Source organism: Rhopalosiphum maidis, chromosome 1, assembly GCF_003676215.2.
Source record: "Rhopalosiphum maidis isolate BTI-1 chromosome 1, ASM367621v3, whole genome shotgun sequence".
NCBI classification, from domain to species: Eukaryota; Metazoa; Arthropoda; class Insecta; order Hemiptera; family Aphididae; genus Rhopalosiphum; species Rhopalosiphum maidis.
In genome coordinates this window covers 20,068,465-20,095,073 of record NC_040877.1, presented here as the reverse complement: position 1 = coordinate 20,095,073, position 26,609 = coordinate 20,068,465, and the positions used below count along the sequence as shown (strand labels likewise).

At 38.4% G+C, this 26,609-nt stretch overlaps 2 protein-coding genes across 2 annotated transcripts in view; one reads left to right on the top strand and one right to left on the bottom strand.

Annotated features, from left to right (window-relative positions):
* The window catches only part of LOC113549832 (lysine-specific histone demethylase 1A), a 354,689-nt gene that overhangs the window by 141,512 nt on the left and 186,568 nt on the right, over window positions 1-26,609 (bottom strand). The window lies entirely within an intron of this gene.
* On the top strand, window positions 16,000-21,088 carry LOC113549831 (toll-like receptor Tollo). The gene has a single exon (XM_026951306.1). It carries the CDS (start codon window positions 16,500-16,502, stop codon window positions 20,244-20,246), a length of 3,747 nt encoding a protein of 1,248 aa, XP_026807107.1. The 5' UTR covers window positions 16,000-16,499; the 3' UTR covers window positions 20,247-21,088.

The following is a 26,609-nucleotide window of genomic DNA, read 5'->3' as shown; positions in this document are numbered from 1 at the left end:
AATAACAACTATGATCCATAAAGCGCGTACACATTTTTAATAGTGATTTCCATAAAACATTATGACTATTCTCATTTGATCACATTATTCTAAAACCTATAAAAATAATAATCGTCTATAATTTGTTTTACATCGCGTTTTATTCATTCGATTTCGTTTTATGCTGTTCTCCCATAACTATAAAAACAACAAAGTATATATAATCATTTAGACTCTTAAATTTCTAATTAATTAACGTTACATTTTAGTGTTTTACCATCGTAATGAATAGCCGCTTTAACTACCTACGGTATTTCATATAAGTTTCTTCGATGTTGTCAAAACGCTCGTATTATTTCGTGTGCCGTAGTGTAATTAAAACTTCGTGTAATTGTCGTTCGGAGAGAACATTCAAGTTTTTGTCGCGTTATGGCTAAGAGAAAAAAATCGATAGATTTCATTATTACAGTCGTACAGTTATTAAATTTCAACAGAATATAAACTGCATCAACGCGGCAACGCGCAGATATTATTGTAACGACCGGAATGAAATCATATTACAATGATATAATATTATCCTCGTGTATAGGTATACATACCAATATACCTGTATTCAAAAATCGTATAACCATTATCAATGAACACACGGGAAGTAAAACCATTATAAAACTATTGTATATATAACATCCGAAGAAAAAAAAACACTTTAATTGTACTTATATGCGCATATATATATATATAAATATACCGTAACGCAACGAATAATATATGACTCGGGACGACAAATGCACATGTAAATTACGGCACCCGTGTATGTACGTATGTGCTTGTATATATTTTAATAAACGGCGTATATACCTATATATATATATATATATATACATATACTGTATTGCCGAGCGTACACGTGGTACCGATGCATCGGTGCGATGTTGATACAAGTGTTGCATATGGTGCCGGTCGATCGTGTTGTACTCTCGTATAATTAAATTGTTTTCTCCCTTACCCCTCTCCCCCATCCACCTCTCCTCTGCAATATTATATACATATTAGGTATATATATTATTATAATACGAACGCACTATATGATATATATATATATATATATATATATATATATAGTGATGAATCTCTCCGGGGCATCGTAAAAAATGAAAAGGCAAACTATCAAAGCGTTCGCCGATATTTTTGGAACCTTTTTAATAGATTCTCTTTTACGGGCTTAAAATATAATATAAGAAATATTCCCCTTAAAGTATATACGGGCCCGCGGGCGTGGCCCTATAGCGGTGATTTCCACAGAGACCCCATCGCCACTGTGCGGGACATTAAAAATCGGGCACTGGCGTGTAGCACGCGGCAGCTGATTTATAATTCACCATTATGTACTCCAACGTTTATATTGTGTATTTATACACTGTTCAGAATACATAATATGTACATATATGAAGTCCGCGTAAAATAATAAAATAATAATAATACAATAATATGTTCCACTTATATATAATATTTATAATAATAAATAATATTTTATAATAATATAGTATAATATTTGTTTAAGATTTCATTGAAAATTGTATTTATACATGGAGATAAAAACATAAAGTAATAAAAAAAATTATGGAAACATTTGTTATGGTTCGATTGTTTTTTTTCGACGGAATGATGTAGATTTTCCAATGAAAGCATGAAACAATATTCTCAAAACACGCTTCAAGTAAAATTTCATGTTTTGAGAAAAAATAATTACAGAAATAACATATTTAGATTTATAGCATGGAACGTGAATCGGGAAATTATATTGCAGTTTAGTATTTAATTTCTGAGAGCCATTCAATTCTATCAAATGTTTCTAAACATTCTTTGTCTGATTATGAACATAATTAAATTGTAGGCGTTAATACAACGATGTCATTTTTACTGGGTACAAACTTATAAATCAAAACCATAATGACGGACATTTTTCAATCACACCTCGTGATTTTCATAAGTGTTAAAATTAACACTAAATTGATAAAGATATTTATCATAAGACGACAAATGATAATATTATAGTATATTGTATTTCATATTTGTACGGTTATAAGGAAATATTTTACGAATGATGTAGTTTCTAATTTAGTAGAATGGATTAATTAACATTACTATGCAAAATATGTGAGTATAATTGTATTATATATATATTTTTATTTTTGTATAAAATTGTATTCTCTATTTCGTCAAATTAAAAAGCGAGAAGAATATTAAAAATTCATTCTATTCATAAGTATTTTATTGTACACAATACATCCGAAATGCGTAAGCAAAAATTAATTATGTTGATTATATTCGCCATGAATGTTATAAAAAAATTAAACGAAATGCTTATATTGTACAAAATAATATGATTTAACTATATTTTCTTAGAAACATACACATATGGAAATGGTTTTGTGTAATATATACCTTTAACAAAAATAAAAAATACAAACGGCTACCTAGTTTTATGTTGAGTATTTTTTTTTATTTTTAAATTAAAGAAAAATATTAATTTATTTATGACTACTATCTCTTTATACGCCTAAATGCATAAACATAACCATATAGGTATTTATACTGTAGCAATAACGAGCATGTACTCAAACGAAAAGATTGTTAAAATATATTATCCTAAATACAGGATCTGATAAGGCGGGTGAACAGATCAGCCATAATAAGCATGTTAATATAATATCGAATGTCAGGTGCCCGGATGAGTAATCGTTAACAATTAAAAGAACGAAAATCTTGAATAAAAACAAGTATATATAATATTATACTATAAAAAGTAATAGTCTTTAAGAAGAAAATACATCGTACTCGAAAAAACATTAACGTTGATGTTGTACCAAAGGGTATACCTGTAAATGGATTCTTTGAATATTTTCTTCATTAGATTGTTCGAGAATATCAAGTTTTAGTGTTTTATAATATTTTAAATGTTTTTTTTTTTTTTTTTATCATGCACGAGACATGCCATCACATTTGAGAAAGAAAAAAAATTACTACGTCGTTTGTTTGACACGAATAAACAAAAACGATACGGTCACGTGCACTGATAATTATGTAAAATGTATCTATTGTAAATAATATCGAGACCATATCAAAAGTGTAAACATCAAAATCTGAACATATCGTATATTATAATATGTGATACACGAATCATGACGTTCAAACAAACGGTTTTCTGAAGTCGTATTACAACAAGTTAACAAACGGTCGTAATAAACCTTGAATAGCGTATACAGTAACTACAAGTGAGTTCGTACGAACGACCGTTGAAATAAATACCATATCGTTAGGTAAATCGGGGATCGTCATAATATATCTTATAATATTATGTTCTTCAAAACTAATTTAGCGTATCCGTTTAGTATATTTTCTGAACGTCAAACACGCGTTTTAAGTAATATACATCTGTGCGGCGGCACAGCGAGCATTGGTTGTTTCACGTTGTGCCAAAATCGAAAATAATATTATCCAAATTCCGAATACGGGCAAAAATGTTTGACAATAAAATAAAATATAAGTGACATATATAATATTGGTTATTTATTATAATAATATCATAATATAATAAAGAGTGCTACTTCAGCAGCAGCAGCAGCTGTTGTGCGGTGTCTGTAATTCTTGGTATATACCTACCTACCTACTTTAAAACATTAATTTCCCCAAATCGATGGTGTATAGTCACCACGTGTCAGGCGTACAATGGTAAATAGATTTAATGGCAGTGTATAATAATAATATGATCGACCGGCTACGGCGGTAGTGGAAAACGTGATTTTTCGTATATATTCCTATGCCTGCACATTGTCAACCCGATAAATCGATCGGATTCGTTTGGGACATTAAACACACAGTAGTCTTTGGGGCTTCCGAGATAGGATAATCATTTCTCTAAACGAATCGCGGCGTTTCGTGTGGACCGGCCCGGGATTGTTCGGAATGTGCATAACGCACCGTAAACGGTCCGTGACGGGCGGCGGCCACCTACCAACAAGCATAAAGCCATGAGACACCGTCGCAAGAATACTACTCTTCCTATGTACACGGGTTATTATATATATATAGTGTACACGGTGGACATCGGCGTTGCAGGTTATTGATGATGATGTATAAAAAAAATTTTCGGCCGTTCTCGTACGAGCGGTTCGGGTCGTACGGGTTGTCAACGCAGGTCGTTAAGACCGTATCCGCGGCTCGTTCACGGTGCAAATCAATTTTTATGGTCAAGCCAAAATACGTCATTTATTCTTGAACAAACAATGCCCCGTCCTTCCGGAAGAATATAACGTATAAAAATGGAAAAAAAATGTGTGTGTACGCGTATAATACACATTATTATTATTACAAGGCGTATGGTCGAAGAAAAATCACACACACACACAAGCTCTTATTCTTTTGTGTGTGTCGCCGAATGTATTTTTCAACACCGTAATGACCGGGCGACACAAAGGAGGCGGCGGTGGGTCTTGGACGGCGGTAGATATATTATACACACACACACACACATATATATATATAGCAGAATGGCGGTAGGCGCAGTGGCGCGTTAATGAACGCAGAAAACACTATTAGACGGATTTTAGGCAAAATCGATCTGTGCAACGATAATGGATGGAACCCTGCGACGTTAAATTCCATTGACTCGTATACTGCAGTGCGGCCTTTGTCGACCTATGGTCTGGGTCATGTGTGTTTTTTGAAAAAAACAACCATTTGTTATATATACACACGCGAAATAAATGATTTATCAAAATTCTACAGAAATGACCTAATACGCGGCTGACCATAGACGATCGGTCGCTAATAGTTTCGAATCAGCCCCATTCAGCACATAAACCACACGGACTTTTTGCAAAAAAAAAAAAAAAAAATGATTTCCTGTATGACGTCCGTATTGTGTTTCCACGGACGAAAAATAACAAAAAAATATTCGGTTACGACTGTCCGTTCGAACGGTCACGTTGAAAAAATATCGAATTTATTTTTGTTTTTGTTCCATCGACGGTATGAGCTATATAAATATATAATATTATACCCGATTATATTATATCGAACAGATGATTGAAATGTTTAAGTACGAGATCGACGGACGGACGTAAGTATCGTAAAATCACGCAATCGGGTGGATGCTGTGTGTGTATATTATATAATAAAATGATTTGTAAGATAATTCGGTATACAATATATATACGCTGCTGCTGCTACGATATCGGCATCTAAAACGACAATAATTCTCCGATTTACATGCACGGATCCTCTCATAATCATTTACAGCCATCGGGATATAATAATATACACATACGAAATACGGTTCGATAAGAGTCAGACCGTATAGTAGTATAATAATAATTCTATATACCCTATATTTTAAGAATATGTAAATAATATTGAGTCGTATATTCTATATACGGCCGTGTTGTACACTTATGCTCGCGCCGTGAATCGTTCGACCACCTGACGTCAGTTAAAGTTACACTACGAAACGAGGAATAACCTTGCATTTTTAAAACGCTATTTTATACGCACCTTCCACACAAACGTAAATATTTATCGAAAAACGTTCAGACAATGTCTGCTTGTCCGGGTAGTGAACGATTTACGTATAATAAAATGCTCAGATATTATTAATACATAAACACGAATGTCTCGTCTTCATACATTATATATACGTATAATAACTGTACACAGTTCAGTAAGCGCGCAGTCGATTCTTCTCGGAGAAAACCAGCTACGTCGAACGCGTTATTACATTGTTAATGTTATCCTATGGTTATATCCGCAATATACGTCCGGTAGCGTGATGCTGCAGCGGCGCGGCATAATGGAGAAGTCTGAAAGGCGAATGCTTCTGTGATATTAAGGATTTTCCGGTGAACGGGAGAGTGGCCATAGTGTGAAGGGTAAAACGCTCGCTTCCGACAATATTTTATAAGTTCACCGCGCCACTGTAGCAGTGGGTAGTACGATATTATATACATATTATTATCTCTGACGAACGTCTTAAATCCGTCGACGGAGCGAAAACTGAAAAGTAATAACTAATAACTAATATACTTTTTCATACACAGCGCACACACTTACCCCGTAATACTGGTAGAACATATTTTTGAACGTACCTGAAAGAAAAAAGTAAATAATATATTAACATACACGAAAAAAAAAGTAGTAAAAATCGACATACACGATTAAATGTATACATATATATATATATAGGTACGTTATACTATAGCTGATCCACAACGGGCAATTACCCGTGATGTCCAATTAAATAATACCCGTTTCCGTCCTAAACTTCGTTAAATATAAACTTACATAGATTTTTAACACGGTAATTTTAATGTTTCGACCAAAATATATAAAATATAGAGATCTAAAATTGTATTAAAACATAATAAGTATTCTATTTTCTATAGCCAATGGCAACGATATATAAATTTAAAAAAAAATATAGTTTTTTCGTGAGTCAACTGAATTCGACATTCACATGTTGAAAAGTAAATACTATGTGGTTATATAAAAAGTAACCTAAGACACTACGGATCTTGTTGAATCCATTGACAACAATTCTAAGACAATCGGTCGAAAACTGAGGTTAATTTTCAATGCAGTTATTTGAGTCGTTCGACCAAATATTGAGCATCACAATATAAGTCTAAAATCGTATTCAATTATATAACCAATATATTTTATATAACGTGACCAATTATAATAACACTACGTACCTATTCAAACAAAATAATAAATTCGTTTTTCGTGTCAAAAATCTGTGTGAAATATTTTAAAAAAATTGTTTCGAGACGCACATGCTCGTGTATTGGTTTATGCATAATATTATACCAAAAGGTTCTAAACCCTGGGTGTGGCGGACTTGGCTGTGGATCGCACACATACAAACATTGCAGCCTTTTTGTTGTAGATATATAGATTGATTTATCGACATACCGAGTACGCGTATATGTAGATCGCGATTTAAGCGATCATTATGGATATACGCGGGTAGAATGTTGACGGGGTGCTGCACCATACACGTGTTCCCTAAGTGTTCTTCTCCATAACATCATAAACGTACGTCATCTTCTATTCGCTCTCTGCTGTTGCGGCGGAAAACACGTTGCATATCGTTAATAGCCTCCCCCGCCGCCGCCTCAGCTGCCGCCCCCGAAAAACCGTGTTAATGGCGCGTCCTGTATATTATGCGTGTGCGTGTATAATAATAATATGTACGTGTAAATACGCATATGGGATATTTTTAAACAACGAAATATTATTCTTCGGCAGACAGCCCAGCGGTGTGTAGATGTGATTTATGATTTCGGACGGATGTGCTCGCGTATATAATATTTATATATATATATATATGTATATTAACGTCTAGAAAGACTCGTATATATATACCTACCTACCTATATTGTAATGTCTACGGCGACGATACACATACGCATATTTTGTAAAAACGTCGGAAGATGCAAATAAACGGGCACAAACACAAACACACACACACACACAACACGTGTTATCGGAGCAAGAGAATCTGCTACCGCCGCCCTGCTGCAGTTAGGTTAGGTAGTGAGCGAGCTATAGCTCTGGTACTGCAGAAAAACGTCATGCGATTATTAACATAATATCGTTATATTAATTATTATTGTCGTGTGCTGAAGCTGTGGGATCTCGCTGTTGCAGCGAGTAAATAAATTACGTTACCCGGAGGACTTAACAGGCGAATAATATTAAATACATCTCAAACTTAAGCGGCCGGTCTTTCCGATTTCGTTTGTTTGTTCCAATTTTCTGACGGAATATCACGAGAGCAGTGAGCCTCAAATTAATGTCACATGAACAATTTGGAAGACCCGCCTGCGTTATAACACAATATACAAGCATCATATAGGATATAGACACTCTCAAACCATAGTTAAATCGAGTATTATATTTATGTGTGTGTGTGTTATACGAATGGAAATAAGCATCTGCGCTATATAGTTATTGCAGTACTTGTACGACGAAATCCTAAACAACTTATTCAAACGATAAGTTGTTATCAACGAAGCGCGTTCGACGGCGTAATTATACGAATATCACAATATGATGTTTAGTCAGCTGCAATTATAGCCGAGTTAACAACGAAAACGATCATAATCGATGATGTCTTATAACTATATAACATATTATAATATATTGTTAACTGCTAAGCCCGTACGTTTCGGATTTTCTGAAAGATGTATGATAAATCCGTATGCTTTTCAATTTATTATAGAAAACAGTTTGTTATCCAAAACGTCCAAAACGCAGCAACCGAAATGAAACGAAATCGACGGTAGTCTCTGTAGTTCATTCAGTAATAGTTTTGGATAATTTCTAGTTTCTACGAAATGCTATACGGAAGATGATCGAATATTGTAAACGCGTCGTATAATATATCAATCATATTTATATAACTAGCCAGTAATGTGAACGATGGAGCATGAATTATATATATTATATACGTATGTGTATAATATAGGAAAACGTTAGCAATTAAACGATTGAATTTTTTGGAAAAAATCTCGACCTTGATAAATTGCGCTCGTCTTGCATGACACCGTTAAGCTCAACAGTTTATTATTCACTTTTTAATTAATAGTGCTTATTCGAGGTTAGTGTTTAATCAAGTATTTACTGTAATATTCGAGTACAGTATTATTATATATATATATATACGTGTATGGCAAACACTTTCTAATTTACGGATTTAGGATCCGGTCGGAATTTTCAGACCAACTATATACTAATATCTACGTTTGAATGATTTATGAACGGTTTAGTAATATTGTAATAATATTATGGTTAAGTGAGTATAATATGAATAGGTATATAGAGTTTAGATGTTAGTATATAAGTATTTATTTAAAACTCAGTTAACATCGCGTATAATCTATTCATCGTACACCTATGCATATTATTATAATCTGTATACTAATAATATACGGCGACTATACATAACAATACTCTATAGTCTATAGTTATATTAAAGTATATTATTATTTTTTATACACAATATATTATATGTGCCTCCTATACTTATTTACATACACCGTGTAAAATAAAATTTTTGTTAATTAGTAAAGAATAAATAAAAACTAAGCAATTTATCATTATTTACACAGCGGTATTGTACTGTTAAAACAAAACAAAAAAAGGGTACAAAAATTAAAATTGTTTACTGCGGCTATTAAAATAAGATTACAAAAAAATACTGAAATTACATTATATTCGCATACAAGAGCCCGATATTTAAATAATGACTAAGAGCGTACATTATACCTACGTTTTAATAATATATACATAATATACAAACAGAATTAGGTTGCGCCTGTAATAGGACGACACGACTGTATAAAGATTCGAATTTAATTACGGTGTACCTACCTAGTTATGTATAAAGGTATAAATACACAGTGTACACAGTATAATACATGCATAATAATATTGTTTTATTATAATATAACGCAAGAAAAATTATTAAAATTGTGCACGGACACATTTGTGAAGTCAAAGCACGCGTCGCAACTAGACCATAAAGTTATAGATTGTGAATTATTAGACCACAAAACGTCAAGAACGCAATGAATAGTCATAATTTATAGCGCGCTATGTATTTTTTTTTCCTTAAATAAATTACCCAGTCAATGTAATGACATTCCAAAATAACCATTTTATTTTTTACAGTGATACGAGACTTAAACTAACAATAATTAACCGCCTACGTGCGCTTTTATTATACACCTATATATTATTATATACTGCTCCAAGTGCCCGCGCTAAACCGACTTTTCAATACTTACGCGCACAAACCAATATTTCATCCGATACCGATAGGTACCTACGCGCGTATTCGAACAGTGCACAAGATTAATGTATATTATAAAAAAAAAAAAAAAAAAATCGATTACGCTCGTCCACAACATCCTATACTACGTTTTGTTAATAAAATAACGTTCCGGTACTTATAAAAATTTAATGTACACTTTACGTATATAATACACTATGTGTACGTCGCGGGTACATATTATTATTATAGTTCAATACTCGTCGCGGTCGTGTCGAACTTTTATTATAGGTACGCCGGCAGAGGTCAGGGTAATGGGCCGGCGTATATATTATATACGAGTGAGATCGAGTCGAAATTTCTATAGACGTATTTTGAAACTGCAGCAGTTGATCGAAACCATCATTCAGGCTCGATTTTCCATCCGGTTTCGAGTATGAAACGATAGTGTATATAATATACTTTATATTAATCGAGCACTCTCTCGTCCATACATCCAAATCACTGTAATTTACCGAAATCCGAGAATTATATAGTGACATCGCACACATCGACTTCTGCCGATGTACTTGCGGTGTACTTACGATTTAGCCGTTATATATATACACGATACCTCATTATACGATACGGCGTAATGGGTTGATATAATATATATATATATATAAGTGCAACGGATTATCGTCTGCGTTACGTTTTACACGTTTCCTGCAAACGATCAGTGACACTATACGCGCGCGTATCATTGTATACACCAACAGCGTTATGTAGTTGCGGGTCATACGACATATAATTATGTAGTGCGTATTATCATTATTATTATTATTATATATTTTTTTATCACTATAATCATTATGCTTTAACGCGATTATCCGGGCCGACGACGATCTATCGTTTAAGCCCATTACCGTTTACGGGTCGGCGAAAAGGGTGATGCGACGGGTGCCGTTAAAAATAGACAGACTCGCCGTGTTACATTGTATGCGCACCATTTATATTATTATATCTAATTATGAGCGTTGCAGCTATTGACAAATGGACGTGCGACGTCGCGCGAGTCGCCCGACGTGTGTCGGTCGTGACCGTGGCGTTGTCGCTGATGAACGTGGCTTATCGGGGACATCCTGCGGCAGGACCCGTGTACGAGGGTTCGTCGAAAGGGAATATTGGATTTTCCTCCCCGAAGTACACTGTATGGTCCGCGGTAGCCATAGGTATAGTCAATTGAAAACAGAATTAAAACGCGACTGATTGCAACTGTATTCGCACTTTTTGTTTCATACTCAAATACATACATAGAGCAATAAACGAAGGAAATCTATACTTTGCGTATCTATACATCATATATAATAATATATGTATAGCGGTGTTATAGGTTTTCCAGTAATTTTCACGTAACCATCATGTATCACGTAGTTAACACATTAATTTTTTCGATAACCCTATCAAAACGCTTTTTATATTTATTTTCCAGCAGGACGCCTACGAGCTACGGCTTACGAAACGATATATACAACACATACAGATACACAGATTTTAATTATATTTTCCATCGTCACAGCATAATTATTATTAAACATCTGACGAGTTATTACTTATAAGTTATTAAATATCAGACATGGACGACGGATAAAGATTTAAACACGATGAATGCAATTAGAAATAGTTGCGATTTATGGAACTAAAATAATCGTCGACAATGTGTGTATCAGTGATTGCGTAAGTATGAAAGACTTTACACTCTTATTACTATAGTTTAATTTATACATACTTAATATAAGAGAGTTTCAGAATATTCGTATAAAGGCATACATCGCATGTATAATAGTTTTGTAATATATGTATTTATTATATTAATTATATAATTATTTTTTATTTATTATAATAACTTAAAAAGCATTAAGATGATTATAGACTATGCGGTTGTTAAACATGCTCTCTTAAAAACGGTTATACGAATAAACGAATAAAAATGTACACATTTTAAACATAGCAATTTTAATGGTATATATTCATTATTGCGATAATATGAATATAAATATAAATATGATAATGCATAATAAAAAACTATGCCAACATCATACTTTATAGGTATATTTGACCTATATATAACTTATTTAAACTTAATGTCAGCGAACAATTTTGTCGAATCCACCAAATGAACATACATGAGCCGAGTATAAAGTTTAAAAAAATAAACGAAATTATCGAGTAAATTATCCTTCCTCCCCAACCGTCACACACACACACACAGAGGACACACCGCCGATGACGAAACCCCCTCGATGGGTATAATAAGTACAACCTCCATGACGTCTTGAACTGCAACTATTATATAGTATGCTCACTATTATCGCGGGCCTATGCAGCAGGCGATACTCATCACTGCAGTTAATTACCCTCCTCACCCACCGCAATCATCAACACAAGGGGCCGCGGGAGGAACGTTCAGATCGGTTCGGTTGCTTTTTATTTTTCGTAGTTATATATTATATTATATGTGTACTCGACAATGTTTATTTTCTTATATATTTTTTTTTTGTTTTTACCTATATAAGGTTGTCGACATCGTTAACTCCTCCCATACGCATTGTAATTACAGGAACCCACGTGTGGGTTTAATGACAACCAAACATTATAATATCGTTATCAGATCGCTGTCGTTCAACGTCCCGATGCCTCCGAGGAAGCGAGCCTATGCGAGTATATAATATGTATACCTATATAAGAACACGTATGTATATTATAATATAATATGATCAAAACGGATCAAATATGAAAAAACGTCTATTTAATTACGAGTACACGCTTGTCTCCGGGCCAGTGCCTATTATATTTTTATATAGTTTTAATAGGTACATATTTTATAATATAGGCACGAGAAAATCGCAGGGACTTCTTTTTTGCATAATATACGGAATATTACGAGTATTATATTCTACATACACTATACATTCCGCAGCAGACTCGTTTTCTTTCTTAAAACCAACAAATCTATAGATAAAAAATATTATTGTTAATCGTATTTTCGGTTATTTTTTTTTTTTGGTTTTTTACTGAACCACTTTGTGGCCTATAGTATGTTTAATGAGTTTATTTTCGTCTGTTCGTATAATACGCACTCACAAAATATGTCAATCGTCACCGAATGCTGTCATTATGATAATACTATACGCAGTCGAACGAACCTTGTTTTAGTTTTTTTACCGTCTCGAATTATTTTTTTAACTAATGATAACAGCTGAATTCTATCAACCCCTTTGCACGTGCGTGTGCGTGTGTGCTTGCATCTCGGAACGCATAATTTTTGTCGAACCCTAAATAGAAATTCGTTCAGCCTCCCGAGTGTAGTGGCAAAGAAATAATCGAATGAATATAATATTGGCATTTACTTTATTTTTTCACATCCGTCCGAAAAAAAAGTGACTTATGGACCGTAAAAAAATACCACACTAATTTCGTATCTAATGATATGAACACTCCGGCGCGGGCACTCACGCGGTCTCTCACGATTAGTTATAAATCAACGAGCGGTTTGGTATTAAAAATGCATTTTTTAACAGTGTATAAATTATATTATGCTCGTCGTCGTCTTCACCTGGTGCATTCAGGTGGTTGGGGTGCGTTTTAGCACGGGTCGAGGAAGAAGAAAAGAACCAGGAAAAAAAAACTGGGCCCTATACGTATATACATATGCACAGTAAGCGGCGGGTAGTTAGGAATAATGAATACCGCCTGTCCCATTGTTGGGCGCGCTGCTTATACGTGTGTGTATAGATATAATACAATTATAATACCTATACGTACGTATATATGCATAATACGAACCCTCCCGACGACTAAATGCCAAACGAACGTTTTCGATCTACCGGTGGAAACGGGCCGGCTCCTTTTTGAGTTGTGTGTGCGCGCTGGCTGTATCACAAAAGTAATGATAATATATAGACGTCAAATTAGATAAAAGGACATTGGTCAGGGCTGCGGGGAGGCCACTCGGGACGAGACGGAGAGTAAATATTTTCAAGAAAACTTATCGACAGGTGAAATGGATACACCGTGGGCCGCATGTAACCGTATACATCGTACCAATACGTATCACGTTCGCATAAACAGGGAAATATTAATGTACGAGGTACGCGCACGTCAAAAGAAACAAAGTCGCGATCGGGGGGAGGGGGACCTATATAGCGGGGCGAATGCAGCACGCGGTGATTTTCAGTATGGTTACAATAGAGGTACGACGACGACCCTCGAGGGACCGCGTGCATATATATAAATTACTTAACGAAATGTTTTAAAATAGCAAGTCAGACAACATCATAAACCCGAAGTGCTCCAATAAACATCACGTATATATATATATATGTACATAGTATAGGTACCCGTACCTGATATTATACAGTATTATTTTTTTTTAATACAACAATTATTTATTGTTTAAAATATAAATAAACGGCAAACGATTGGACAACCGCAGTCAACCGTTTGAATTACAAGAACGAAATTAGTTTTTGTATCTGTGTATAATATATAGTATATACACACACACACACACAACTCATTATTCTTATCGGTTTTTCCAAACACCGCATATTTGTCTGATGAAAATATTCCTTTCTGTTACACACTCGACAAAATAGCATAATAACATTATAATAATGAGATACCGCAAGAATAATATATTTTAAATTTTAATCGATTTTAACACACGCTGCGCGTCATACACCAAGCCGCGTACCCGTAACAATATGATGTAGGTATATTATTTTTGAAGCACAGCTTCGCGTCGGCCGTATTATATACACAAAATAAGAGACTCGTAAAATAGAAAACCGAAACGGAATTAAAAATCGAAGTCATCCGCCGACATGATTGTAAACATTATGATGCGGTGTACGGAAAGAAATAACCGAGTTGTTGTGCTATTGTAAAGTCGTTTATAATACAGTCGGTTCGATAATAATTCAACGTGTGTCTCGTCAATATAACGTGTTCGACTACTCGTCATGTTCATTACGCGCCGTCGTTGACAGTGCGGAAAAAAAAAGACGGGAAAAAGCGAGAAAAAACTCGGCACTCTCGAGAGCACAGCGGCACACACGCACGCACAGAAGTCGGTCGGCGGTTGTCGTCTCGTCGCGCGAGAAGACGAACGGCGGAAAAAAAAACGCTCCTCTCCGCGTAATAATATGTGGACTACGGTGAGAGATTTGTCGCACCAACAGTCAAAATGTCTACACCGCCCGCGCGCAATGCCACGACATTATTTTTAAGCACTACTTTTTTTTTTCGGTCGAAACTCATATTTTAAATCGAGGCGCGCGACGTGAGGTAATCGTTCCGGCGATTGCGGGTAAGTCGCACACAAATACCGACGACGTTTAACGAAAATTCCACGACCGACTCGATCAAGACATCCGACGACGACGCGGAGAAAAACCGTAACTATTCTATTCGGATCGCGTGTGCGCTCCGTTTTCAAACGTTATTAATAAAACGCGGACGTAAATGAGATCATTTGTGCGTGTGATAATGGTATTATAATCGATGATATAGCCATCATATATTATTATTATAATAATAGCCACCGAATTCACTGGCAGCGGCTCGGCCAACGTAATAATAATATTAATTATAATATTATTATAATATACATATAGGTACGCATATGGTTTTTTCCGCCGGTATTACGGTCGTCCGTCGTCCCGCACACGAAACGATATTATTATTATTATTATTTAATTAATAAATCGTAAATACCTACGCCGCCGACCAATGTGCGCCCATCATTTTTTTTTCCTGATATTTAATATTATTATAAAAATAATAATAATATTATACGTAACAACGCGAGCGGCGGCGGCGGCCGGAACGACGACGGTCCGAAGAGATCCGACTCGGACTGGCGGGCGGGTGAGGACGCCCTATGTTAAGTAGGTGTTAAAAGTGTACCGGGTGAATAGACGGACGGACAGACAGGACTGTGCGTGTGTATGCGTGTAGAAAACGACGCACGTACGCGCGGCGGCGGCGGTGGACTGGGAAAAAAAACAAGACGACCCTGGCGGCGGCAGCAGCAGCAGCAGCGGCAGCAAAAGCGAACGGAAAGCATATAATATTTTGTCCGGCTGGAGGGAGAACGGCGGCGGCGGCGTACACCAAACGGCAACCAGTCCTCGTTCCGCCCGCAGCACATTCAGTCTCCGAGTGCCTGCCGACCGTCGTAGTGTGGTGTTTACGCGCGCGCGCGCGTATATCTGAGTGTGCATAAATTGTTGCGGTTCGCGTCGTGTTATTCGGTGTACGATAATAGTAATAGTAATATAGTATAATATCGTATTATAATATATATTTTTTTTTTTTTATAAATTTTTCATTCGCGTGTGTTGCGTGCGCTAATGTCGGGTGTGCGTGCGTGTGTTTTTCGAGTGCGCGCGTGACGATTGCGAATAATAAAATTCGTATCGGTGGTAAATTTTTATAGAAATTTTTTTCTCGCAATAACATACGGTTCGATCGCACCATGCCCGTTCGTTGATGTCTCTTTTCGGCGATCGCACATCGCTAATGGTGTCCGAGCGGTGACGGCGATCGAGCGCGTTTTTCTTGCGTTCCACACCGCGCCCCGTCGCGCCCGCGAGTACGACCACCGTATCCCCGAGCAACGCGCCCACCCCCCCCCGGCACGGTCATGGCTTTAACGTCTGCCGCGGTGCTCGTCAGCTCGGTTCTGCTGGTCATGTCGGCGTCGCTGAGTAAAACGCTCCGGCACAAGCCGCCCAACGAGTGTGAGTGGCTCGCCGTGACAGCGTACGGTGACGAGACGATCGCGTCGCAGACAGTGTCCGACGAACAGGAGGTGGCCCTGCACTGCCGAGTGCGGACCATGAACTCCGAGCTGGAGAAGACTAATTTTAGCATAATACAGCCTCAGTACACGGTCAAGCTTAAGATCGAGTGCAACTCGCAGTTGTACCTGCTCAGCTCGCTGGGCACGGGCACGTTTCAGACGCTCATCGATCTCCGTGAGCTGACGATCGACTCGTGCAAGCTCAACAGCTTAGGCCGCGAGTCGTTCCGTGGTCTCCGGCAGTTGCGCAATCTCACTGTGGTCACGCACAACAACGACTGGACTTCGGTCAACATGGAAGTGCAGCCCGATACGTTCCTGGAGGAGCTCAACATGCTCGAGCGGCTCGACTTGAGTCACAACAACATTGCTAAGCTGCCGGAGGGCGTGTTCTGCTCGCTGCAGAATCTCGTCTATCTAAACCTCACTCGTAACCGTCTCCGGCATCTCGAACTTTTTCATTTCGGGTCGTCTGGACAGCATAAGTGCGGTGCCAACCTCCAAGTGCTCGACCTGTCCTATAATAACTTCGACTCGATCAACTCGCAAGTTTTCTCGCACCTGACCAACTTGCAGGACTTGCACTTGCAAGGCAACGTGATTTCGGTGATCGGCGACCACGGCTTTGACGGCTTGTCCGCTCTGTCCGTGCTCAACATCGCCTCTAACCGGCTGGTCAACCTGGCGCCCGAATTGTTCGCGGACACCCGTGACTTGCGCGAGATGTACCTGCAGAACAACACCATCAATGTGCTCGCACCCGGACTGTTCAATGAACTGTCTCGGTTGTTGGTACTTGATCTGTCCGAAAATCAGCTGACTGAGGAATGGGTGAACGCGGCCACGTTTACCGGTCTCGTGCGCCTTGTGTTTTTGAGCATGTCCAATAACAACATAACTAAATTGGATGCGATGATATTTCGAGATTTGTACCGGCTCCGATCGTTACGACTGGATAATAACGGTGTTCAGTACTTGCCGGAGAACGTGTTTTCGTCGCTGATAGACATGAGAACGTTGGTGCTTTCCAGCAACAAATTGACCAGAATCGATCAGTTCACGTTCGACGGTCTGCCCTCATTAAACCAACTATCGCTCGATAACAATCAAATACAGTACATCGATCCGGAGGCGTTGAGGAACTCTACCGATTTGGAATATTTGCACCTCAATGGAAACAAACTGTACGACATACCGGCGGTCCTCAATAACATTCCTAATCTCAAAACGTTGGACTTGGGCTACAATCAGATCACCGATATATTCAACACGTCGTTTCCGGCCATGAGTCAACTGATCGGGTTAAAACTGTTGAAAAATCAAATATCCAATGTTTCCAAGGGTGTTTTCGATAGATTACCGGAACTACATCTTATAAACCTCGCCAATAATAAAATCCAAAAAATAGAGGCCGGTACTTTTGATAACAACACAAGACTGGTTGCGGTCAGAGTGGACGGCAATTATTTACGGGACGTCGGCGGTTTATTTTCCAAACTGTCGAATCTTGTGTGGCTAAACATATCGGAAAACTTCTTAGAATGGTTCGACTACGCTCTGATACCAACGGGTTTACAGTGGTTAGACATACACGGCAATCAAATCACCGAACTTGGAAATCACTATGAATTGGAAACGCAATTGACCGGATTTGACGCCAGTAACAATAAATTGACTGAAGTGACTGGTAGTTCAATCCCGGATAAAGTTCAAAATCTATATCTGTCCAATAATCAAATTTCCAAAATACAATCGTACGCGTTTTTCAAGAAGCCGAATCTCACGCAAGTAGACCTGACCGGAAATCGTTTGAAAACGTTGAACCCGCAATCGCTAAGGATATCGACGGTTCCAGCGGGTCGTGCTATGCCACAGTTTTTAGTCGGCAACAATCCGTTCGTGTGCGACTGTTCGATGCAATGGCTGCAAGCGTATAGTGTCGAACCCGATAGGAATAAACCTAAACTAGTCGACTTGGAAACGGCCACGTGCGAGGTTATCTACAACCGGGGCGAATCAAGGGTACTGCTGAAAGAAGCGTCCGAAGAACAGTTTTTGTGCCAATACGATATGGAGTGCGCGAAACGTAGTACGTGCGATTGTTGCGATTTCGACGCATGCGATTGCAAAATGATATGCCCGACCAACTGCACGTGTTTCCACAGCGTTAGCTCCACATCAAACGTGGTCGACTGTTCGAGTGCTGGTTACATAAACAGAGTGCCGGAAAAAATACCGATGAACACCACGGTTTTATATTTGGACGGCAATACCATCAAGACGTTGAGCACGCACACATTTTTGGGCCGAAAGATCTTAAAAGTTCTCTACTTGAATTCGTCGAACGTGGAGCGCGTGCAAAACCGGACATTCCACGGTCTCAAGGAACTAGAAGTGCTACACTTGGACGACAACCGTATATCCACGTTGTACGGTGACGAGTTTTACGGGCTTGACAAGCTTAAAGAGCTCTATTTAAACCACAATCGTATAACGTACATAAACAGCACGACGTTCCGTTTTCTGCAACAGCTGACCATACTTCGGTTGGACCACAACCGAATAGCTCAATTTCCAGTGTGGAGACTGTCGCCGACGCTTACACATTTGACGCTCGCAGAAAACCAATGGAGTTGCGCGTGCGATTTCGTTCAACAAATGAAAGAGTTCCTACAATACGCGGCCGACGCGGTGGTGGACGCCGAACAGGTCCGCTGCCTCGACCATTCGGGCGGGTACAACATATTCAGCGACAACGGCACGGTTTGTGGACCTACAACTCCTTCGTCGGTGGAAAAGCCGTTGAACACGTCGTCGAACACCATCGAAGGAGCTCTCAATGCCGGTAACCTGACCGTGCCGACCAAGACCATAATCCAAAGGCCAGACATTCAGGATTACATACCGATTCTGATAGTTTCGTTTTCGGCCGTGTTTTTTATAATCGTCGCCGCCATGATGGTGTATGTTTTCCGACACGAAATGAAAGTTTGGTGTCACTCGAGATTCGGCGTTCGAATATTCTGCAAGAGCACCGAATTTGAAATGGACGAGCGGGACAAGTTATTCGACGCGTTCGTCAGCTACAGTTCCAAAGACGAGGCGTTCGTTATCGAAGAATTGGCGCCGATATTGGAAAATGGTGACCCGTCGTATAAGTTGTGTCTGCACTACAGAGAGTTTCCGGCCGGTGGTTACATATCCGACACAATCGTGCAGGCGGTCGAATCGTCCAAACGTACGATAATGGTGCTATCGGAGAACTTTATCAAGTCGGAGTGGTGCCGGTTCGAATTTAAATCCGCACATCATCAAGTTCTCCGAGACAAGAGGAAGAGACTGATCGTTATACTACTGGGAGAGGTGCCCAACAAGGACTTGGATCCGGACATCCGACTCTACCTCAAGACTAATTCATATCTGCAGTGGGGCGACAAACATTTCTGGGAGAAGTTGAAATTCGCACTTCCGGACGTCCCTAACAACCAAAGGCCGAAAGCAATCAATCACAAACATCACCACCACCATCATCATCATCACAGAGGGGTACACAACAACTACTCAAGACCGCTTGCCATACATATATAGTACACGGTATGAAAATTCAAAACTTATCTTGCCTATTTATTAAATTTGTGATATTAGATAGTGACTATTTTGTAATAAAAATAAAAATAAAAACAAAAAACAAATATTTGTACAGTGTATATAAGGCTTAAATGCCTACCACTCCTGCATAATTATTAATTATTGTATTTATACGATTAAGTTTAAGATGTTTCTTTTATAACCTTTTTTTAAACTATTCTTTTTTTTTTTTTGTGTAAAATAAAATGTAAAGACCATAAATAAAATGTCCTCCCAGTCATTACTATTAGGTTAAAATTATTATTTCTTAAATTTCAACGTGTTTTAGCCCTTAAATAAATATGTTAAATTAATTTAACTCTTTGAACGCAAATTTGTGTGTATTTTTTTAACTATATCAATTAATGTTTTATAAAAAAAATTTGAAAAAATGTGCATACAAAAGCATACAAATTAAATTTTAAAAAAGAAAGTTGCCATGTACACATAAGCTAGTTTGCAGAAAAAGAGTTAAATGTCGATTTTTGAGATATATCGCGGGGTTAGTTACCTAGTCTAAGAAATATCTTGTACGTTTGGTAGTATTATATTTATAACTTACTATTAACCCGATTTATTGTAAAACCTACGTTTTGATTAAAAACGTGAACTAAAAACAATGCCATTTTTACTATTGTTTTTTATATATATTATTATTATTTTTATTTATTTTCTTACAATGAAGACTATAAACTTCTAGGTACTAGAACATTGTTGTGATATATTTTTGTTAATTTAATTGACTGGTACTCAAAAAAATATCGAGAACCCAGCGAATAATAAAAAAAAAACATAAAATTTAATTCGACTTTGTTTTTATTTATTTATTTATTTATTTATTTAATCGTCCATGCTTAATATAATACTATATATGTATATAATATATATGTGTAAGTGTGTGTATGTCAGAAAATGAGGTGTGAAAATATAAACGATTAAATTCGACGAATAATTGATTACGATTGCAATTAAAATTGTTTTCGAATGGATTTACTGCTATATCGTTTACAATGGTTATCGAAATCGTCCTTCGGGATCGATATCGGTTATGAAAAAAATAAAAAAGGTCAAGTCTGCCTTTAGTATGCGTTGTACGTACACGAGATTACACTCGGTACGAATCGCGGTCGCGTCAGCGGACGGACTGTGCTGTACGCGCGTATAATACGCCATTAGGTATAGAGTATATTATAAGTGTAATGACATGACCGTATTCGTCGATATCAAATTATTGCGTACCCGAGACGAGCGTGCAGCGTAAAAAACGTACGATAGGCGGCCATGTCGTTGCACACGGTTTTCCGCCGGGTATATCATCATCGCGGCATCATCATCGTCATCATCGTCCATCTCGTCCGAGACGGCCCCGCGGAGTATTTCGTAGCGCACGCACGGAGAGAAACAATAACCGGCCCCGAACGACACATCGCGGTGCAGTATATACATATTATATATAGTACCGTGCCCGGCTCGAGTTGTGGGTGAAATGGGAGGGGGGGTTGCGGGAAAGGTGTACCTATTATATTATCTGATCGCGTCGAAATGTCACAGACGACGACGAAGAACCATTGATCACCGATGACGACGACGACGACGACGACGACGATGATGATGATAATGATAATGATGATGATGACGGCCGAGGAGATCATCTGTGTGGACCGGGTGGATAATCGCCCGGCCGGGTGTAATTGTTTCGGAGAACGAAAATAAAAACGTAGGTATAAGATTATATACACTTTATACTTATAATGTATGCGGTAAACGGTAAAAGTCGAAAAAAAACTAAATTCGCCTACGGCGTCAAACTGGCGAAACGACATTCTTCTCGGATGGTTTAAGGTATATAGTACACGACGGTGGCGGCGGCGGCGGCGGCGACGGTGACGACAACGACGACGACGATGACGGCTACGGTCGTAAAGAGCAAATTTTGAAACAATTTTTTTTTCCTCAAAACGAACGTTTTATACGGATTGCGACAACGACTGCGCACCGCCGTCGCCGCCGGCGCTATCAACTCGTTGTGTTCGACGACGACCCGATGACAATCCGACCAATAACTCACGTTAGATTATAATAATATATGGATTTTCTTCTGTGTGCGCGCGCGCGACCGTCGTCGTCACCGACGTTTTCTTCTTCAGTCTTTTTTTTTTTTTTTTTGAGCCGTAAAAGGCTATCGTCACGAGACACTTTCTTCACCAGAGGCACTGCACAACCGGCGAACGACAACACTACGTGTAATACATTTTATTATATTATTACGCATAAATCCGATACAGGTACACCTTTGTTGTGAATTGTGATTTATTTCCAATGCGAGAAAATAAAAAAAACGATATACATATTATTATATTAGACGTGTATACCGTTGCGCGTGTGTATACGGTATAAACCCGAGGTAAGTATATATTTTGTACACATATTATATACGTATACAAATATTGTATGATATCGGCTGTAGGTTTTTATACTTTTTTATTTTTTTACGATCCTCCTCGTGGTGTTTTTCCGTCTCTCTCGCTTGCACGGTTTCTCTCTCTCTCTCTCTCGCCCAACCGCCCGCCCCGTCGGAACTGCTCGCGAGTCAGTATTATAACGACGTGGACGGATGATTGTTATGCTTGTATGATCAAACTGATTAGCGGAACAGTAATAACACGTTGGGCAACGATCCCCAGTGCTGTTTAGACCGGGCAATTTATTGCTCCGGAACACGCCGCCGTCCCGAGTATGATTAGTGGTCGGCGGCGCGGGGACTATACATATATATATATATATATACACCCATATTACTATTATTATTATTATTATTATTACTATATATCTACGCGTCCATTCTCTCTCGTCGACCACCACACTCTCCCTCTCACTCTCTCGCCGATCGTCTCTCCTATATAATAATAATAATAATATTCTATCTCTACCGCGGTATACGCCGTCGTGTATATATATATATAGGTACGCGCGAGATGGCCCAGTTCAGCGAGAAGTACACGAAGTACACGAACGAAAATACAACAACTGCGACTACAGTCGTTAACGTCTCGTCCCGGACGAAAAGCAGCCCGGAATCACACCTGAAGAATGTGCACGCCGGGGTTCCCAAAAAATGGACAAAAATAAATGTTATAGGTAAAGTATAATAATATAAAACAGTACCTATAGGACAGCACATTGCGTATATGATGATGAAATATATCGTGTACGATATTATTGCACGCGTGTTGGGCAGGTTAGGTTTTGTATTGTATATATATATACGTTGATTTATCTATTTCTCATTTTGCCACCGTTAACGACGTTTTCTCCGATGCGTGTTAAAATCGCAGCGCTGTATAATAATAACAACAATATAATAATACACGATGATGTGATGATGGCTGCCCCGAGAAAATATGTGCCCCACAGAGTTGGGTTAATGATCGTCTTCGTGGTCGTCGCCGGACACATATGGTGCGTTTCATCTATCATGTCGGATCCGGCGCACTACCCGAACCGCGCTGAGTGGTTTTGTGTATACTTGTTATTATCATTATTGTTGTTGTCTCCTCCTTTCATTATTTTTAGTGTCACGGCAAAAACCCGTCGTCCGCAGAGGAAACGAGTCGCGCCCATATAAGTCCGACCGAAACGTAATGAACGAAATGCGAGTACGTACCTACAACAGTAATATTACGGAAAAGCTGCCTCGTTCTTTTATACCGTATAGTTTCTGTACGGTGATGATGGTAATATTTTTACGCTTGAAAATCTCGGTCGTGTGCCGGGCGTGAAATACACGGTGTATTTCGGATGATAACGTGCACTGACTTACATTTTGATTCGAATTTCGAATTCCTTCCGTACAACAGGTACAACGTGAAATGCGGTCCTATTCGAAATTAAACGATAATCGCTTTCGATTAATTTTACGACGTTCGAATATACGCGTTTAGCTGCCGATATAATAAACTATATATAACATTTGTAATTCATTTATTTTTAATTTAGTGGCCGCGCCGTAATAATATTTTATTATTATTGTTCGAACACCATCATTGTAGGAGAATCCATCAACGCTCGGCCAGAACAATTGAAACCTCATAACAATCGACCGAGGCTCATCCGAACGCCTTTATCATATATCGTATATAATATATTATATTGGAAACTGTATAATGGTTTTCATTATTTTTATATACACTTCTCACGTTCATGTAAACGGTAACGCTTTCGGTGTCTATTATGACGACAATACTATAATTATTATATAAATATACGCGTCGGGAGGTATGAGAATGTGGTGGGTAGAAATGGATTCGGGTCAGGCCTCAGCGATTTAATAATAATATTTTATCGGTGAGCTAACGTCTGAAAAATCGGGTTAAACGGACCACGTGGGTTAATTGTAAAAAAAATAAAAAAGGGCACACGCGCGATATTACTATACTCAGACTTGTTTTTAAAAACGAATTACCGGCGAACAAAAAGCCATTTAAAACCACCCCGCGCTAGTGTGCGTGTATGTGGAAATTCGTGTCCGCCATTTCCGACAAGGGCCTCCGGCGAACGGCGACCGCTCTAAGGGGTTGCACCCCTTTTTTTGATTCGCCATTTCTTCCCCCCGGGCTCGTAATGTCTTCAATTAGTTTTATTATATACATAAATCAGAGTTTTTTTTTATCCATTCCGCTTTTCAATAATCCACCGAGGCTTTTATATATATTATCATCGTTATTTATTTTTTCCGCAAAAGGGGAGCGCGTGATCGAGGGCGTAATGGGAATTCCAGTACAGCGTCATCGCGCTATACAAACGACGACACGGCTGGCTACAACACGGGTACGTAAAACATACGCGTTTACTTCACTGCAGCAGTCGGATCTGCATTCTGCAGGTCGAGAGACGAAAACGGATGATTCACGTACCTATATAATAATATTATATATAGGTACCTGCGTCGATCAAACCGGTCCTGCCGGTGTTCGGTTATCGTGTGCCTACCCGGCGGATTCCCAGTGGGTCCCAAAAAAAACTATAATACATACGTATTATTTTATACACGTCAAAGCACTCTGTGTACCTTACTTGCACACTTATTTATATATATATATATACTATACGTGCAAGTGGGCATAAATCGCACGAGTCCGGCGGATAGCACACACGCGCCCAGAGAAAATAACCATTGTTCGACGACCGCGGCGCTGCAGAATTATTACAATAATATTGTGTGTATCGTCGTAATATCGACGGGAAAAAGCGAACCCGGCGAGATCAATTAAAAATAAGAGTGCAACGCACGTTTTATTACGCCGGTCCGGTCTAATTATACACGCCGGGGCCCGGCGAATACAATGGAAATGCGCGTGTAAGTACTGTTGTTTTAATAAATATAGTAGTTGCGCGTTCCGTGCCTGTATATTGTGCTATAGGTACGTATATATATATATATATGTATTATTTTACATTTTATAATAATAATAATATATTGCGGTGTGTGATGGTGCGCACGCCGTCGTTCGTTTACCGACCGCTGCAGATTCGCGGATTTACCGGCCGCGGTTTACACGTCGTCGCCCCGTCCGTCCTTCAGCCTGTTCGTTCGGATATCACACCTTAACTGCACGACCTATGAGGCTATGCGTATATGAATATAATAGGTTTGAGACATGGCCAAAGTCGACGACTGATCGATGTTACGTGTTCGCGGACGAGAGAGAGAGAGAGCGCGGCGGCGAGACTGCAGCAACATCGTTTTTGCGTTTCGCAAACACACACGCCAACACTCATCAACATAATTCAAATAAAAAAAAATTAAATTTCCGGAATATAGGCGCGCAGTGCGATACGGATTTTTCATATTTCATAGACTCGCGAAGCGTCTACGATTTCAATATTCGTGTGTGCTGTTGTACGAAATAAACGTCATGCACGCGGCTGTGACGACGTCGTGTAATAGCAGACAACGACTAATGGAATTTCCGAATCTACTGTTATTATTATTATTATGCAGGTCCGTGTATTTTACGCGGGTAAAAGGTCCTACTATATGGTAAAACGATATGCTTGACGTGTAATCTATATGTCCCGCTGCGATCATCTTCTAAATCCTCGAAATGTAATATATCAAAATATTTAGCGGTATAATATATTATTTTTCAAAAAATTCTTACAATCGAGAGTTATTAATCAATTCCCTCCCAAAAAACGTGTGCGGATACAACACAGTTGGTTTTGTTATTATTTTAGTTTTCCTTTGGCGAAATATAATATGAATTTAGCTACATAGTCGTTGTCCGATATTATAATATGGTCCCGGACGGGAGACGGGCGTGC